Raw genomic sequence first — 18,514 nt, 5'->3', positions numbered from 1 at the left:
ATTCAGACCCTTTTGAGGTAATTGAGGTAATATGTACAAGTAGGTGGAGTTATTAAAGTGACTATGCATAGATAACAACAAAGACTAGCAGCAGTGTAGAAGGGGGGGGAAATGCAAATAGTCTGAGTAGCCATTTGATTAGTTGTTCAGGAGTCTTATGGCTTGGGGGCAGAAGCTGTTTAGAAGCCTCTTGGACCTAGACTTGGCGCTACGGTACCGCTTGCCGTGCGGTAGCAGAGAGAACAGTCTATGACTTGGGTGGGTGGTGTCTTTGACAATTTCTAGGGCCTTCCTCTGACACCGCCTGGTATAGAGGTCCTGGATGGCAGGAAGCTTGGCCACGGTGATGTACTGGGCCGTACGCACTACCCTCTGTAGTGCCTTGCGGTTGGAGGCCGAGCAGTTGCCATACCAGGCAGTGATGCAACCTGTCAGGATGCTCTTGATGGTGCAGCTGTAGAACCTTTTGAGGATCTGAGGACCCATGGAGCCAAATCTTTTCAGTCTCCTGATGGGGAATAGGTTTTGTTGTGCCCTTAGGGTTGTTGTCCTGTTGGAAGGTGAACCTTCGCCCCAGTCTGAGATCCTGAGCGCTCTGGAGCAGGTTTTCATCAAGGATCTCTCTGTACTTTGCTCCGGTCATCTTTGCCTCGATCGTTACAGTCTTCCAGTCCCTGCCGCTGAAAAACACATCTGGAGTTTGGAGTGTGACTGTTTGAGGTTGTGGACAGGTGTCTTTTATACTGATAACAAGTTCAAACAGGTGCCATTAATACAGGTAACGAGTGGAGGACAGAGGAGCCTCTTAAAGAAGAAGTTACAGGTCTGTGAGAGCCAGAAATCTTGCTTGTTTGTAGGTGACCAAATACTTATTTTCCACCATAATTTGCAAATAAATTCATTACAAATCCTACAATGTGATTTTCTGGATTTTTTTTTCTAATTTTGTCTGTCATAGTTGAAGTGTACCTATGATGAACATTTTTAAGTGGGAGAACTTGCACAATTGGTGGCTGACTAAATACTTTTTTGCCCCACTGTATATACAGTTGAAGTTGGAAGTTTACATACACTTAGGTTGGAGTTAATTAAAACTAGTTTTTCAACCACCACAAATTTCTTGTTAACAAACCAACTTTGGCAAGTTGGTTAGGACATCTACTTTGTGCATGACACAAGTAATTTTTCCAACAATTGTTTACAGACAGATTATTTCACTTTTATAATTCACTGTATCACATTTCCAGTGGGTCAGAAGTTTACATACACTAAGTTGAATGTGCCTTTAAACAGCTTGAACAATTCCAGAAAATTATGTCATGGCTTTAGAAGCTTCTGATAGGCTAATTGACATAATTTGAGTCAATTTGGAGGTGTACCTGTGGATGTATTTCAAGGCCTACCTTCAAACTCGGTGCCTCTTTGCTTGACATCATGGGAAAATCAAAAGAAATCAGCCAAGACCTCAGAATTTTTTTTTATCTGGTTCATCCTTGGGAGCAATTTACAAATGCCTGAAGGTACCACGTTCATCTGTACAAACAATAGTACGCAAGTATATATACCATGGGACCACGCAGCCATTGTACAGCTCAGGAAGGAGACTCATTCTGTCTCCTAGAGATGAACGTACTTTGGTGTGAGAAGTGCAAATCGATCCCAGAACAACACCAAAGGACCTTGTGAAGATGCTGGAGGAAACAGGTACAAAAGTATATCCACAGTAAAACAAGTCCTGTATTAACATAACCTGAAAGGCCACTCAGCAAGGAAGAAGCCACTGCTCCAAAACCGCCATTAAAAAGACAGACTACGGTTTGCAACTGCACATGTGGACAAAGATCATACTTTTTGGGGAAATGTCCTCTGGTCTGATGAAACAAAAATAGAACTGTTTGGCAATAATGGCCATCGTTATGTTTGGAGGAATAAGGGGGAGGCTTGAAAAGCCGAAGATCACCATTCCAACCGTGACGCACGGGGGTGGCAGCATCATGTTAGGGGTGCTTTGCTGCAGGAGGGACTAGTGCACTTCGCAAAATAGATGGCATCATGAGGGCGGGAAATTATGTGGATATATTGAAGCAACATCTCAAGACATCAGTCAGGAAGTTAAAGCTTGGTCGCAAATGGGTCTTCCAAATGGACAATGACCCCAAGCATACTTCCAAAGTTGTGGCAAAATGGCTTAAGGACAACAAAGTCAAGGTATTGGAGTGGCCATCACAAAGCCCTGACCTCAAATCCAATAGAACATTTGTGGGCAGAACTGAAAAGCGTGTGCGAGCAAGGAGGCCTACAAACCTGACACAGTTACATCAGCTCTGTCAGGAGGAATGGGCCAGAATTCACCCAACTTATTGTGGGAAGCTTGTGGAAGGCTACCCAACACGTTTGACCCAAGTTAAACAATTTAACGGCAATGCTACCAAATACTAATTGAGTGCGTGTTAACTTCTGACCCACTGGGAATGTGATGAAAGAAATAAAAGCTGAAATAGATAATTCTCTCTGCTATTATTCTGACATTTCACATTCTTAAAATAAAGTGGTGATCCTAACTGACTTAAGACAGAGAATTGTTACTGGGATTAAATGTCAGGAATTGTGAAACATTTAAAACATTTACATTTAAACTAAGGTGTTTATAACCTTCCAACTTCAACTCTATATACTCAGCAAAAAAAGAAACGTCCTCTCACTGTCAACTGCGTTTATTTTCAGCAAACTTAACATGTGTAAATATTTGTATGAACATAACAAGATTCAACAACATAAACTGAACAAGTTCCACAAACATGTGTCTAACATAAATTGAATAATGTGTCCCTGAACAAAGGGGGGGGGGGTCAAAATCCAAAGTTACAGTCAGTATCTGGTGAGGCCACCTGCTGCATTAAGTACTGCAGTACATCTCCTCATCCTGGACTGCACCAGATTTGCCAGTTCTTGCTGTGAGATGTTACCCCACTCTCAAGGCACCTGCAAGTTCTCTGACATTTCTGGGGGGAATGGCCCTAGCCCTCACCCTCCGATCCAACAGGTCCCAGACTCGCTCAATGGGCTTGAGATCCGGGCTCTTTGCTGGCCATGGCAGAACACTGACATTCCTGTCTTGCAGGAAATCACACACAGAACAAGCAGTATGGCTGGTGGCATTGTCATGCTGGAGGGTCATGTCAGGATGAGCCTGCAGGAAGGGTACCACATGAGGGAGGAGGATATCTTCCCTGTAACGCACAGTGTTGAGATTGCCTGCAATGACAAGCTCAGTCCAATGATGCTGTGACACATCGCCCCAGACCATGACGGACCCTCCATCTCCAAATCGATACCGCTCCAGAGTACAGGCTTCGGTGTAACGCTCATTCCTTCTATGATAAATGCGAATCCGACCATCACCCCTGGTGAGACCAAACCGCGACTCGTCAGTGAAGAGCAATTTTTGCCAGTCATTTCTGGTCCAGCGACGGTGGGTTTGTCCCGGTGATTGTTGCCGGTGATGTCTGGTGGGGACCTGCCTTACAACAGTTCTACAAGCCCTCAGTCCAGCCTCTCTCAGCCTATTGCAGACAGTCTGAGCACTGATGGAGGGATTGTGCGTTCCTGGTGCATCTCGGGCAGTTGTTGTTGCCGTCCTGTACCTGTCCCGCAGGTGTGATTTTCAGATGTACCGATCCTGTGCAGGTGTTGTTACATGTGGTCTGCCACTGCGAGGATGATCAGCTGTCCGTCCTGTCTCCCTGTAGCGCTGTCTTAGGCGTTTCACAGTACGGACATTGCAATTTATTGCCCTGGCCACATCTGCAGTCCTCATGCCTCCTTGCAGCATGCCTAAGGCACATTCACGCAGATGAGCAGGGACCCTGGGCATCTTTCTTTTGGTGTTTTTCAGAGTCAGTAGAAAGGCCTCTTTAGTTTCCTAAGTTTTTATAACTGTGACCTTAATTGTCTATCGTCTGTAAGCTGTTAGTGTCTTAACGACCGTTCCACATGTGCATGTTCACTAATTGTTTATGGTTCATTGAACAAGCATGGGAAACAGTGTTTAAACCCTTTTACAATGAAGATCTGTGAAGTTATTTGGATTTTTACGAATTATCTATGAAAGACAGGATCTTGAAAAAGGGACGTTTCTTTTTAGCTGAGTTTATATATATATATTTGTAAATTATAAAAATGTTGATTTGGCTAATTGTTTGTGTTTTGTTCTACTTATTCTCCTGTGTTTGTGCGTGCCAGCTTTTGACATTGCAAAATGTGTGTGTCTGTGTTTGTGTGTCCAGGATGCAGTGCCCGGACTGATCTTCCACTACTGGGGGCTGTTTGACGGCCATGCGGGCTCAGGGGCGGCGGTGGTGGCGTCTAAGCTGCTCCAGCACCACATCGTAGAACACCTCCGAGAGGTCCTGGATGTCCTGAGGAACCCGGCCCAGCTGGTCCCCATCATCCACGGGGAAGAGCCCACCAACCTCACCCCCACCACCCACAGGGGCATCACCAGGACCGCCTCACTGCGGGGGGCCGCAGGGGCACCCGGCTCCCCCAGTCACCCCCCTCCCACCAGGTTCTTCACAGAGAAGAAGGTCCATCATGAGAGCCTGGTGATGGGAGCCATCGAGAATGCCTTCAAAGAGATGGTGAGTTCATTGCCATGTTCAGTAGGTTAACATTGTGGATTGTTGCAGATAGAAATGTCATGAATAGAGTTGATGTGATTCCCTGTTCTACATCTGAGACAGGCATGTCTGTTGTACATGATCTATTTCTTTCTGAACGTTTCAGTATGTTGTGCCCTGGTGAATTCAGCCCTGGTCTGAAAGAACATACTAACCATCCTGAATTAATTACAGTATATAAGGGACACTGCAGCATCGATTTAATTACTGCACATTCATTGTAAGAGACATTGCAGCGCTCCCATCATTCCCATCATTATCTGCTTAGCAACTAGTTTTTTTTTCTGAAGATATGCAGTTGGCATAATGAGATCAACGTCACAGCTTACTGCGCAGTGGGAATAGGACTAGTAAGCATTGTCTAAATACAGTTTTCTTTTTTATTTCTAAGAAGAACTGTCCGGTTGTTGTCCTCTGCCTGTACAGTTGAAGTCGAAAGTTTACATCCACTTAGGTTGGAGTCATTAAAACTCATTTTTCAAACACTCCACACATTTCTTGTTAACAAACTATAGTTTTGGCAAGTCGGTTAGGACATCTACTTCGTGCATGACACAAGTAATTTTTCCAACAATTGTTTACAGACAGATTATTTCACTTATAATTCACTGTATCACAATTCCAGTGGGTCAGAAGTTTACATACACTAAGTTGACTGTGCCTTTTAAACAGCTTGGAAAATTCCAGAAAATTATGTCATGGCTTTAGAAGCTTCTGATAGGCTAATTGACATCATTTGAGTCAATTGGAGGTATACCTGTGGATGTATTTCAAGGCCTACCTTCAAACTCAGTGCTTCTTTGCTTAACATCATGGGAAAATCAAAATAAATCATCTAAGCCCTCAGAAAACCAATTGTAGACCTCCACAAGTCTGGTTCATCCTTGGGAGCAATTTCCAAATGCTTGAAAGTACCACGTTCATCTGTACAAACAATAGTACACAAGTCTAAACACCATGGGACCACGCATTCTGTCTCCTAGAGATGAATGTACTTTGGTGCGAAAAGTGCAAATCAATCCCAGAACAACAGCAAAGGACTTTGTGAAGATGCTGGAGGAAACGGGTACAAAACTATCTATATCCACAGTAGAACGAGTCCTATATCGACATAACCTGAAAGGCCGCTTAGCAAGGAAGAAGCCACTGCTCCAAAACCGCCATAAAAAAGCCAGACTACGGTTTGCAACTGCACATGGGGACAAAGATCGTACTTTTAGGAGAAATGTCCTCTGGTCTGATGAAACAAAAATAGAACTGTTTGACCATAATGACCATTGTTATGTTTGGAGGAAAAAGGGGGATGCTTGTAAGCCGAAGAACCCCATCCCAACCGTGAAGCACGGGGGTGGGGGTGCATTGCTGCAGGAGGGACTGGTGCACTTCACAAAATAGATGGCAAAATTGTGGATATATTGAAGCAACATCTCAAAACATCAGTCGGGAAGTTAAAGCTTGGTCGCAAATGGGTATTCCCAAAGGACAATGACCCCAAGCATACTTCCAAAGTTGTGGCAAAATGGCATAAGGACAGTCAAGGTATTGGAGTGACCATCACAAAGCCCTGACCTCAATCCTATAGAAAATGTGTGGCCAGAACTGAAAATGCGTGTGCGAGCAAGGAGGCCTGCAAACCTGACTCAGTTACACCAGCTCTGTCAGGAGGAATGGGCCAAAATTCACCCAACTTCTTGTGGGAAGATTGTGGAAGGCTACCCAACACGTATGACCCAGGTTAAACAATTTAAAGGCAATTGAGTGTATGTTAACTTCTGACCCACTGGGAATGTGATGAAAGAAATGAAAGCTGAAATAAATCATTCTCTCTACTATTATTCTGACATTTCACATTCTTAAATAGTGGTGATCCTAACTGACATAAGACAGGGAATTTTTTACAAGGATTAAATGTCAGGAATTGTGAAACTGAGTTTAAATGTATTTGGCTAAGGTGTATGTAAACGTCCAACTTCAACTGTATGTCTGAAATAGATTGTGTCATCGCTCCTGGTTTGATTTGAATTAACTCCATCTTTAGCTGTGTCTGCTTTCCTCAGCAGTTCTTTGGCACTGAGAGTTGAGTGGCGTCTAACAGCTGGCTGCCAGTGATAAGGGTGCGTTTAGTGTCGGCATGTTGCCCCCCTCCCAGTCTCTCTAATCCATTATCTGTGGCTGTTCCTCAAATCAGCAGCATATGGTGCCAGTCAGTCCACAGCACCACGATTTATGGACTTTTTCCCCTTCTAACCCGCAGGCCAAAGGTTTCAGTGCTGCTCACCATCTGGTTGTGGTGCTGTAAGAGGATGTGTGGACTTCGACTTAGCTCACTGAGTGGCCCAGTGGTCGGACACACAGCCAATCAAGAGTGTGGTCTTGACAGGCTTTGGCCAATGAGGAGTCAGCAAGGTCATTGGTTATTAGCCTCATTGTTTCATCTTGTTGTTGAGGATTCTGGCTTTGGCTTCAAGACAAATTTTGGCACTCGCTAAATTCTGCTGTTGTGTTTCCTTTCTTGAGAGCTAAGAGTTCACCACCTGGTGTCTAGTCCACTGATACAATCTAAGTCTGAAATGTTGATCACTTAGTGCCAACTGCATTCTGGTCTCATCTGTTTCACACAACTCCTTACAATAACTCACATGACTTCAGACAAACCTGGGTACTGCAGCAGTAGCTGTTGTTTTTCTCATCATCACCACTAGATGGCAGTGTGCGGCCATCCATTGAGTGAGTTAGTGTAATTTTCCAAGTCCAGTGTCACTGTCAACCCAAACTATCAACTGTAATAATGCACCATTTCCCATGCACCTGTGCACATTTCAGATTGTGTCGATGCTTAACGATTGTGTTGTAATGAATGTGTGACGTACAAGGATTTAAGATTAAACGTCTATATATAAATGCACAATTTCATCAGAAAGCAGTTCACTGTCGTGTCGATGCAGTTGAGTGTATGTCATGCAGATGTTTGCCTTTTGATCGTTATAGAGTCAAAAACCTTCACCATGATATTCCACATTATATTCAGCTCATTCCTATACTTGATTTCATAGCGTGATAAAGCTATTTTCTGCCCCTCTCTCTCGCTCTTCACTCTTTTTCACAGGCAATCCGTATCCCTCTTCTCTCCCATCTTTTTTTTGTTCCTCATCCCCTCTGGCTCTTGTCTGGCTCTTGTCTGGAGCTTTGCTCCCCATCTCTTCGTTAATCTTGCTTCTTATTTTTAATGAACCTCATTCTCAAGTGAAATCTGTCACTGATTTGGGTGATGGTGGTGCATAATTCAGACTAGAATCAGAACCACTGGCTCTGATTCTAGTTCTCAGGTTGACATGAATCACCACCACGGGCTGTTTCTGGAGGAGGCTGCCAGAGCCTAATAAACACGGAGATGTTTAAACATAAAAAAGAAACGTGGCTCACGATGACGACACTGTTTACATTGAGAAGGACATAAATAACTGGGGGAGATCCGATTTTTGGCCTAGTCTCCCGCCCTGTAAAGACATGTACTGTGTATACACCCTACTAAAGCTGCAGTCAAATGAACCTGCAATAGGGTGCAAACCATAATCCTAACTGTTGTCTTGCATTGACCTATTTTAGTCATTTAGCAGATGAGAGCGATTTGAAAGTGTACTGCACTGTTGAGGAGAGCTTGCGGTAAGCATTTCACTGTATCGTTTACACCCTGTATCCTGTGCACGTGACACATGAACTTTGATTACATTGTATTACAGTTCATTCGTCTTAAGGTGGCTAGGTGATACAACTACATATCCCAGTCATAGTAAACAACAAAAATGTCCTCATTAAACCAGCGCTAGTGAGACGAGACAAGACAAGTGCGAGTGTTAGTGTAAGATAGGCAAGGGTGTTAAAAACATTTTTTGCAGGGGGGGGGGGGGTGTAGCTAGTTGTTTATGCAGACATTTTCATTATTGAAGCCTTTCCTCCCTGCAGCCACAGGCGTTTGATAGCAGGATACGTAGGTATGCACTGCTACAGAGTCATAACTTACCCTCGGTGAAGGACACATTTTGTTCACTAAGTTCCCCCTCCCTAATGCACACACACATTCCTGAGCAATGTGTTTCTCCTCCAAGGTGACAGCAGTGGTGGGGCCAGGGTGGAGGGTGCTGGGGTGTCACTAGGGCCTTGTTACACAGAAACACACACAGTGTGCTCCATCAGATAGTTGATAGCCAGCAGAAGAGCGCAAGGCAGAGTGCTCTAGCGTGAGTGTGTTTTCCACAGGGGGACTACAAGCTAGGGACAGAGTAAATTAGCGGACATTATTTTGTCACTCTTAACATTGTGCTAGAGACTCATGACATTGCTATAACCCAAAATACACACATTTTTACTCATCACCTCCTGGTCTCGGCCTGTATTTATACAGCCAACGTCTCAGAGTAGGATTGTTCACCCTGATAGACGAGCGTCCTGCCCAGGGGGTGTACTTGTACATCAAGCTGCTTCACGCTACAGAAATATGAGATGGGCCCACCGAGCCGGAGCCTTTTGCGCTTCAAACCAATTCAACTCTTCCACGACACTTTTACGATAGTTTTAGATAACAAAGGGTTAACTAGTGAGCGTACATAATATATAGGTTGAGAACTATAGCTTGGTTGGTTCAACTTTTTATGTTACCTTTTTGATTAATTCAGTAACGGATTAATTATTCATCTAATTAATATCATAGATTTTTTAAATAATTCTCTTGGTTTAATTAGTATTGAAATAATCGACCTAATTAAGCCGTGTAATAACGATTACTCCCTCAAACGTCACCTTGTCTTCAGGTTTCCATCATTTTTTATCTCTCCTTGACGTATTCCTCTCATGTTATGTACAGTATGTTACTGTAGCAAGGATTTTAATCCATAGCAGGTCTTTGTGCTATATTGTAGTGTGGGAAAAAAGTGTTTTCTTTTATGATTGGTAGTGTATGTTTTCATGTGTATTTATGTGAGTGTGTTGTATGTGTATTTATGATATATGTATGTGTTGTGTTATTGTGACGTGTATATGTACACTGAGTGTACGAACATTAGGAACATCTGCTCTTTCCGTGACATAGACTGACCAGGTGAATCCGTGTGCATCAAGAATGGTCCCCCACCAACGAACATCCAGACAACTTGACACAACTGTGGGAAGCGTTGGAGTCAACATGGGCCAGCATCCCTGTGGAAAGCTTTTGATACCTTGTAGAGTCCCTGCCCCAACAAATTGAGGCTGTTCTGAGGGCAAAAGGGGGTGGAACTCAATATTAGGAAGGTGTTCCTAATGTTTTGTACTCTCAATGTATATTTATGTGTTTGGTTTTCAGGATGCCCAGATTGAGAGAGACAAGGCTGTGTTTAACGTCTCAGGAGGCTGTACTGCTCTGTGTGCGCTCTTTTTACTCGGAAAGCTCTACGTTGGAAATGCCGGGGACAGCAGGTGAGACACAGACGCACACACTGAAATAAACACTCAAACTGTTTGAATTAACACCGATTGCTTTGTCCTGCACAGAGCAATCATTATCCGAGGTGGAGAGGTTATCCCCATGTCTACAGAGTTCACACCCGAGTCAGAGCGGCAGCGCTTGCAGTTCCTGGTAAGTGGAGGAACTCAACAGACACTGTATCACAATGCATGACCTTCCCTCCCTCTTCAGACATTCACTATGCTTGCTACCTGCTTCCTACCTGGTCCGTGCTGGTGTAATAACGCCCACAGTTCCTGGTAAGAGGAGGAACTCTACCACAACCCTCTGAATCACAGTGAACCCGGGCTGTTCTCTGTCCCTGACCTGGGTTCAAATAGTATTTGAAATCATTTCAAATATTTTAGCTGGCCTTGATTGAGCCTGACTGGCACAATGGAACCAATAGACAAAAAATAACAAACCCCACTTATCAGAGTAGAGAAAACGCTCAAACAATTTTAAAGAATTCAAATAGTATTTGAACCCAGGTCTGCTCAGTTACTCACTGACAGTTACTAAGCTTAGCTCTTTTGCCTGGTGTCTAGGCTGGTTTAATTGACTGGCGTGCCCAGGGGATAGGAAGACAATCTCTTCACGCTCCTCTCTCTCCTCTTTCTATGTGAAGGCCTACATGCAGCCACACCTGTTAGGGGGAGAGTTTACACATCTGGAGTTCCCCAGACGAGTACAGAGGAAGGAGGTGGGGAAGAGGATGCTCTATAGGGACTTCACTATGTCTGGCTGGTGGGTATCCATCCATCTATCTGTTTGATTACTGCTACTCAAATAATGACGGGCCTTGGTCCTCTCATTGTGATAAGTTACAGACAGGTGCTACATTCCTCAATGCAGCACCTATCATACCCCCACCATTTTACCATAATCATGAGATAATCAAGATTAGGCATCTTTGCATGATTTGTCATTGAAATTTCACATTATCACGAGCAACTACGCTCCGCTATTGAAATAATGTCCTTTGTCCGCAATCATTTTGTCTATCTGAACCCCCCATTCTTATCAATGTACTGAGTGCCAGCTGATTGACAGGACATGCTCTGATGGACTCAGACATTCTGTGTCATCTGTGTGAATGACTGGGACAGTTCAGCTCATCAGTGATCCCTGGACTGAACTAGGGCCCATCATAGCGTCTTTGATTCACTCCATAGAGAACCGAGGCAGACTGAGGAGAGTGAGAGAGGGACAGACAGAGACGGTGGTGGTGATTAAGGGGAGATTTATCAGTGCTGGCTCTTTCTCAAGGCGGTTCTGTCTGTGCTGTTAAGATGTGCCGATGTAGGACAGGGCAGTGCTGCTCACTGAGTCCAGAACTCGGAACAGAACTGATATCTGTGATGTATTTTTAACAGATTCCTTTACAGTGAAGTGGGCCTTTTTCAGAACTGGCCTCTAAGCGTACAGAGAAAAATAGATGTGTGCGCGTGCTGTCATGCCCATATGGGGCACAGGGACACATCCCACTCAGAATTTTCCTGTAATACTACCAGCCACTTTCATGGTGTTGGTTTTAGCTAGCCCAGAAACACTGTAGGTTCCCAACCTCATAACTTGCTACCAATAAGTAATTTCAAGTTAGATTAGCTAGCTTTTCTAACTACAGTATTTTAGCTGGCAAGGTTGATCGACTTTAGAAAAGCAAACAATAACTACAGTATGTACTGAATAACATGCTAACCACACCGCTCGCCTCGCATGCGCTCTCGCTGCTCTGTGTCGCTCTCGCTGCTCTGTGTCGCTCTCGCTGCTCTGTGTCGCTCTCGCTGCTCTGTGTCGCGCTCTCTCTCGCTGCTCTGTGTCGCGCTCTCTCTCGCGCTCTGTGTCGCGCTCTCTCTCGCTCTCTGTGTCGCGCTCTCTCTCGCTCTCTGTGTCGCGCTCTCTCTCGCTCTCTGTGTCGCGCGCTCTCTCTGTGTCGCGCGCTCTCTCTGTGTCGCTCGCTCTCTCTGTGTCGCGCGCTCTCTCGCTCTCTCTGTGTCGCGCGCTCTCTCTATGTGTCGCGCGCTCTCTCTCGCTCTCTCTGTGTCGTGCGCTCTCTCTCGCTCTCTCTGTGTCGCGCTCTCTTTGGTCGCGCTCTCTTTGGTCGCGCTCTCTTTGGTCGCGCTCTCTCTGTGTCGCGCTCTCTTTGGTCGCGCTCTCTTTGGTCGTGCTCTCTGTCGCGTTCTCTCTCGCTCTGTGTTGCACTAGCTCTCTCTGTCGCTCACACACACACACACACACACACACACACACACACACACACACACACGCCTAGTTGGCAGTGAGCTGGGCTGTGAATTGACAGTGCAGATGGGGGGGTTGTTAAGCATGGGAGGTGTTTTAGGGTCGTGTTCAATTGATGGATGTTTTAGCAGCATGCATGTTCTACATGTTCAAACGCCCCAGCTGCCAGGCAGGCACACCAGCCAGCAGTGAAGAAACAAAGAGAGAAAGATAGAAAAGAAAAGGAAGGTAAGAGAGAGGTATGGAGGCTGGGCTGGGTGGAGAATGGGGAACAGTGATTCTGGGCTGGTTTAATTGACTGTTAGAAAAAGTATCTAGATCCTCTAATGAGACTGGAAGGATCCAAATTGTGGATTTAAAAGAACATGAATCATCAGCATATAATGACACCTTTTGTTTTTAAGCCCTGAATTTCTAGCCCCTTGATATTATTGTTGGATCTGATTTTAATAGCTAACATTTCAATGGCTGTTTAATACTGTCTGAGAAGGAGCCATTATTGACTATTTTGCACCTGGGGTTACTATACTTAACCTATTGTATAAGAGATTCTCCAAAATGAAAATATTCCAGGCATTTCTATATAAGTTCCAATCGTATTTTTTCAAAATCCTTTTCGAAGTCAGCTATGAATACCAGGCCTGGTTTCCAGATTTTTCATGGTGTTTTATTTTTTCAAGTACTTGTCTTATTATCTTCAATGTATTGTCTATGTAAAAATAAAACTGTCTGGTTAGGATGAATAATATCTGACAATTTTTGCATCACAACACAGAAGTAAGTGTAAGGGGCCTCCAGTTTTTTTTTATGGACTGTATATATTAGATTATATTTACCACCTGGGTCCTGTTTCAGTAGTAGTGAACTCAAACCTTCTTGATGAGTACCTGATAGTTGACCATTTATATAGGAGTGGTTAAAACATGTTAATAGTGGATCTTTGAGTAGATCAAAAAATGTTACACATACAATTGAAGTTGGAAGTTTACATAGACCTTAGCCAAATACATTTAAACTCAGTTTTTACAATTCCTGACATTTAATCCTAGTAACAATTTCCTGTCTTAGGTCAGTTAGGATCACCACTTTATTTTAAGAATGTGAAATGTCAGAATAATAGTAGACTGATTTATTTCAGCTTTAATTTCTTTCTTCACATTCCCAGTGGGTCAGAAGTTTACATACACTCAATTGGTATTTGGTGGCATTGCCTTTTAAATTGTTTAACTTGGGTCAAACGTTTTGGGTAGCCTTCCACAAACTTCCCACAATAAGTTGGGTGACTTTTGGCCCATTCCTCCTGACAGAGCTGCTGTAACTGAGTCAGATTCGTAGGCCTCCTTGCTCGCACACGCTTTTTCAGTTCTGCCCACAAATTATCTATAGGATTTGAGGTCAGGGCTTTGTGATGGCCACTCCAATACCTTGACTTTGTTGTCCTTAAACCATTTTGCCACAACTTTGGAAGTATGCTTGGGGTCATTGTCCATTTGGAAGACCCATTTGCGACCAAGCTTTAACTTCCTGACTGATGTCCTGAGATGTTGCTTCAATATATCCACAGAATTTTCCTGCCTCCATGATGCCATCTATTTTGTGAAGTGCATCAGTCCCTCCTGCAGCAATGCACCCCCACAACATGATGCTGCCACCCCTATGCTTCACGGTTGGGATGGTGTTCTTCAGCTTGCAAGCGTCCCCCTTTTTCCTCCAAACATAATGATGGTCATTATGGCCAAATAGTTATATTTTTGTTTCATCAGACCAGAGGACAATCCTCCAAAAGGTATGATCTTTGCTCCTATGTGCAGTTCCAAACTTTAGTCTGGCTTTTTTATGGCTGTTTTTTTAGCAGTGGCTTCTTCTTTGCTGAGCGGCCTTTCAGGTTATGTCGATATAGTACTCGTTTTACTGTGGATATAGATACTTTTGTACCTGTTTCCTCCAGCATCTTCACAAGGTCCTTTGTTGTTGTTCTGGGATTGATTTGCACTTTTCGCACCAAAGTACGTTCATCTCTAGGAGACAGAATGCGTCTCCTTCCTGAGCGGTATGACGGCTGTATGGTCCCATGGTGTTTATACTTGCGTACTATTGTTTGTACAGATGAACGTGGTACCTTCAGGCATTTGTAAATTGCTCCCAAGGATGAACCAGACTTGTCGAGGTCTACAATTTTTTTTTTTTTGAGGTCTTGGCTGATTTCTCTTGATTTTCCCATGATGTCAAGCAAAGAGGCACTGAGTTTGAAGGTAGGCCTTGAAATACATCCACAGGTACACCTCAAATTGACTCAAATGATGTCAATTAGCCTATTTTATTTATATTTTTTATTTATCCGTTATTTTACCAGGTAAGTTGACTGAGAACACGTTCTCATTTGCAGCAACGACCTGGGGAATAGTTACAGGGGAGAGGAGGAGGAGGATGAATGAGCCAATTGTAAACTGGGGATTATTAGGTGACCGTGATGGTTGAGGGCCAGATTGGGAATTTAGCCAGGACACCGGGGTTAACACCCCTACTCTTACGACAAGTGCCATGGGATCTTTAATGACCTCAGAGAGTCAGGACACCCGTTTAACGTCCCATCCGAAAGACGGCACCCTACACAGAGCAGTGTCCCCAATCACTGCCCTGGGGCATTGGGATCTTTGTTTAGACCAGAGGAAAGAGTGCCTCCTACTGGCCCTCCAACACCACTTCCAGCAGCATCTGGTCTCCCATTCAGGGACTGACCAGGACCTGACCAGGACTATTAAAAGCTTCTAAAGCCATGACAACATTTTCTGGAATTTTCCAAGCTGTTTTAAATGCACATTCAACTTAGTGTATGTAAACTTCTGACCCTCTGGAATTGTCATACAGTGAATTATAAAAGTGAAATAATCTGTCTGTAAACAATTTTTGGAAATATTACTTGTTTCATGTACAAAGTAGATGTCCTAACCGACTTGCCAAAACTATAGTTTGTTAACAAGAAATTTGTGGAGTGGTTGAAAAACCAGTTTTAATGACTCCAACCTAAGTGTATGTAAACTTCTGACTTCAACTGTACCTCAACTGGTATGCTATCCAGCCCTGGAGTTGTCCCTGGCCTAAAGGCTTTAATTGCATCAAGAAGTTCCTCCTCTGCAATTTTGCCTTCACACAAGTCTTTCTGTACAACTGTTAATTTTACACTATTATTAGGGGAAGAAATCCTTACAGTTACCTTCAGTTAGTGGAAATGGAGGAGACTGAAAAGGGAACGTATGCTTAAAGTACTTTGCTTCATCTTTCAAAGCATAATTAGGTGAATCATGGATGACTCTTTCTGGTAGCATTTCTATGTTAAAGATTCAAAAGGAATTTGGTAAATTGTTCATAATTTTCCATCGAATTCGCTTTATTTTCTATAATAGATTATACTTGATTGTAACTATTTTGACCTAAATAGTTTTTGTTTTAAAGAGAAGTGTTGAATTGCATGACCTCTAAAAGTGTCCCATACAATAAGTGGATCTGCTCTACCTATGTTATGTAGGAAAAAGTCACTCATAAAATCCTTTGTCTTGGTTAAAAACATGTTGTCGATATCTGCAGCCACGTGGAAATTCTGTAAGATCAAATCAAGTTTATTTTATATAGCCCTTCGTACATCAGCTAATATCTCGAAGTGCTGTACAGAAACCCAGCCTAAAACCCCAAACAGCAAGCAATGCAGGTGTAGAAGCACGGTGGCTAGGAAAAACTCCCTAGAAAGGCCAAAACCTAGGAAGAAACCTAGAGTAATGTGGATGCCAATTATTTTATGGTCCGACCGCATTCTGACCCCTATCAAAACTTGTTTTACTTTTGGTGCCAGTGCAAACGATACAAGAAAGTAATCAAGACAACTAGCTTGATTAAGCCTTCTCCATGTACACTATATATACAAAAGTATGTGGACAACCCTTCAAATTAGTGGATTCGGTCACACCCGCTGAGATAAAATCGAGCACATAGCCATGCAATGTCCATAGACAAACATTGGCAGTAGAATGGCCTTACGGAAGAGCTCGGTGACTTTCAATGTGGCACCTTCATAGGATGCCACCTTTCCAACAAGTAAGTTTGTCAAATTACTGCCCTGCTAGAGCTGCCCCAGTCAACGGTAAGTGCTGTTATTGTGAAGTGGAAACGTCTAGGAGCAACAACTGCTCAGCCGCAAAGTGGTAAGCCATACAAACTCACAGATCTGGACCGCTGAGTGTCGTAGCGCATAAAAATAATTTGTCCCTGTTTGCAACACTCAATACCAAGTTCCAAACTGCCTCTGGAAGCAACATCAGCACAATAATTGTTCGTCGGGAGCTTAATGAAATGGGTTTCCATGGCCGAACAGCCGCACACAAGCCTAAGATCACCATGTGCAATGCCAAGTGTCGGCTGGAGTGGCGTAAAGCTCGCTGTCATTGGACCCTGGAGCAGTGGAAATGCGTTCTCTGGAGTGATGAATCACGCTTCACCATCTAGCAGTCCGACGGACAAATCTGGGTTTGGCGGATGCCAGGAGAACGCTACCTGCCTCAATAGTGCCAACTGTAAAGTTTGGTGGAGGACGAATAATGGCCTGCGTTCGGGCTAGGCCCCTTAGTTCCAGTAAAGGGAAATGTTAACGCTACAGCAATGACATTCTAGACATTTCTGTGCTTCCAACTTTGTGGCAACAGTTTGGGGAAGGCCCTTTCCTGTTTCAGCATGACAATGCCCCTGGGCACAAAGCGAGGTCCATACAGAAATGGTATGTTGAGATCGGTGTGGAAGAACTTGACTGACCTGCACAGAGCCCTGACCTCAACCCCATCAAAACCTTTGGGATGAATTGGAACTCCGATTGCGAGCCAGGCCTAATCGCCCAACATCAGTGCCCGACCTCACTAATGCTCTTGTGGCTGAATGGAAACAAGTCCCCACAGCAATGTTACAACATCTAGTGGAAAGTCTGGATTTGTAAGCCTACCTATATCCACTAGTTCTAATGTGTTCAGTCCTTTTTCCATACAACTTCATCTGTAATTGTAGAGTGAGTTTCCTTTAAACAATATACATTATATTCCTTCCCTTTTAACCATGTAAAGACTGATTTGTCTTTTTTTTATCTGCTAAGCCATTACAATTATAACTAGCTGTACTTATTTCACCACTTACCAGAATGAGATACAGGTTTAAATTATACTTACTGTAAAATATGCCTGTTCACTTACTACCAACAAGTACCATGATGATCAAGCTGCTAGACACCTAGTATCAGGGACAACACCCCTTTCTATCTTACCATCCCTGTACCCGTAACACGCCTTTAGCGTCTTAAAAAACACCTTCAACCCGCGATTGGCGTGGCCCAGGTAAGAAATTGTGTGTGGTTAGAATTCTAAGCATGTAGAGCTAATGTCTCTCACACCTCTGCACTGAGTGTGGCCCTGCCCGCTCATAAGAGATGAGATCACTGCACTCCTGCCCATCTCTCATCATCAGCAGAGCAGAGAGCATACAGACAAGCAGCTACACCCACCACCTTTCCTCCCCTCCCTCAGTCACACATCACACTGTGGTGGTTGTAAAAAATCCTATGAATAAAACAATAGTCTACTTTAACTAACAATGACAGACAGAAAATAAATCCACACACTGGTATATGCGCCGGGGGGTAGGTTAATCAGACAACGTTTTGATGCCAAACTGGGTCTTTGTCAGGAAAATGAGCCTGTGAATGTCTGGTGCTGTTTGCAGCAACTAAAGTGTTGTTCCTGACGGTCCCAGAGGTGTGAGTGGGAACAGATATTAGAACAGGATTGTGTGTATGTCACGTTGTCACAGATGCTTTATCTCCAGCAAGACAGAGATAGAACGAGCTCCGAGACGGGGGGAGTTCGCTCTAAACACTAACTTCACTGGGTGTCATTTTCAACCTTTCCCTGACCCATTCTGTAATGTTTCGAGCAGACCACCATAGTCCCTGTGCCACAGAATGCCAAGTTAACCTGTCTAAATGACTATCGCTGCGTAGCACTCACATCTGTAGCCATGAGATGCTTTGAAAGGCTGGTCACGGCTCACATCATCCCGGACCCACTCCAATTCGCATATC

General features: G+C 43.9%; 1 protein-coding gene across 1 annotated transcript in view; it reads left to right on the top strand.

Annotated features, from left to right (window-relative positions):
- LOC139530186 (protein phosphatase 1H-like) overlaps window positions 1-18,514 on the top strand; it is a 59,233-nt gene that overhangs the window by 18,464 nt on the left and 22,255 nt on the right. The window contains exons 3-6 of the mRNA XM_071326359.1: window positions 4,287-4,640; window positions 10,018-10,130; window positions 10,206-10,290; window positions 10,787-10,905. Coding sequence (XP_071182460.1) covers window positions 4,287-4,640; window positions 10,018-10,130; window positions 10,206-10,290; window positions 10,787-10,905 — 671 coding nt within the window. The remainder of the gene's footprint in view (window positions 1-4,286; window positions 4,641-10,017; window positions 10,131-10,205; window positions 10,291-10,786; window positions 10,906-18,514) is intronic.

Source organism: Salvelinus alpinus, chromosome 9 (assembly GCF_045679555.1).
Source record: "Salvelinus alpinus chromosome 9, SLU_Salpinus.1, whole genome shotgun sequence".
In the NCBI taxonomy this organism is placed as follows: domain Eukaryota; kingdom Metazoa; phylum Chordata; class Actinopteri; order Salmoniformes; family Salmonidae; genus Salvelinus; species Salvelinus alpinus.
Note: the sequence above shows the minus strand (reverse complement) of the source record. Positions and strands in the feature narration are given on the sequence as shown.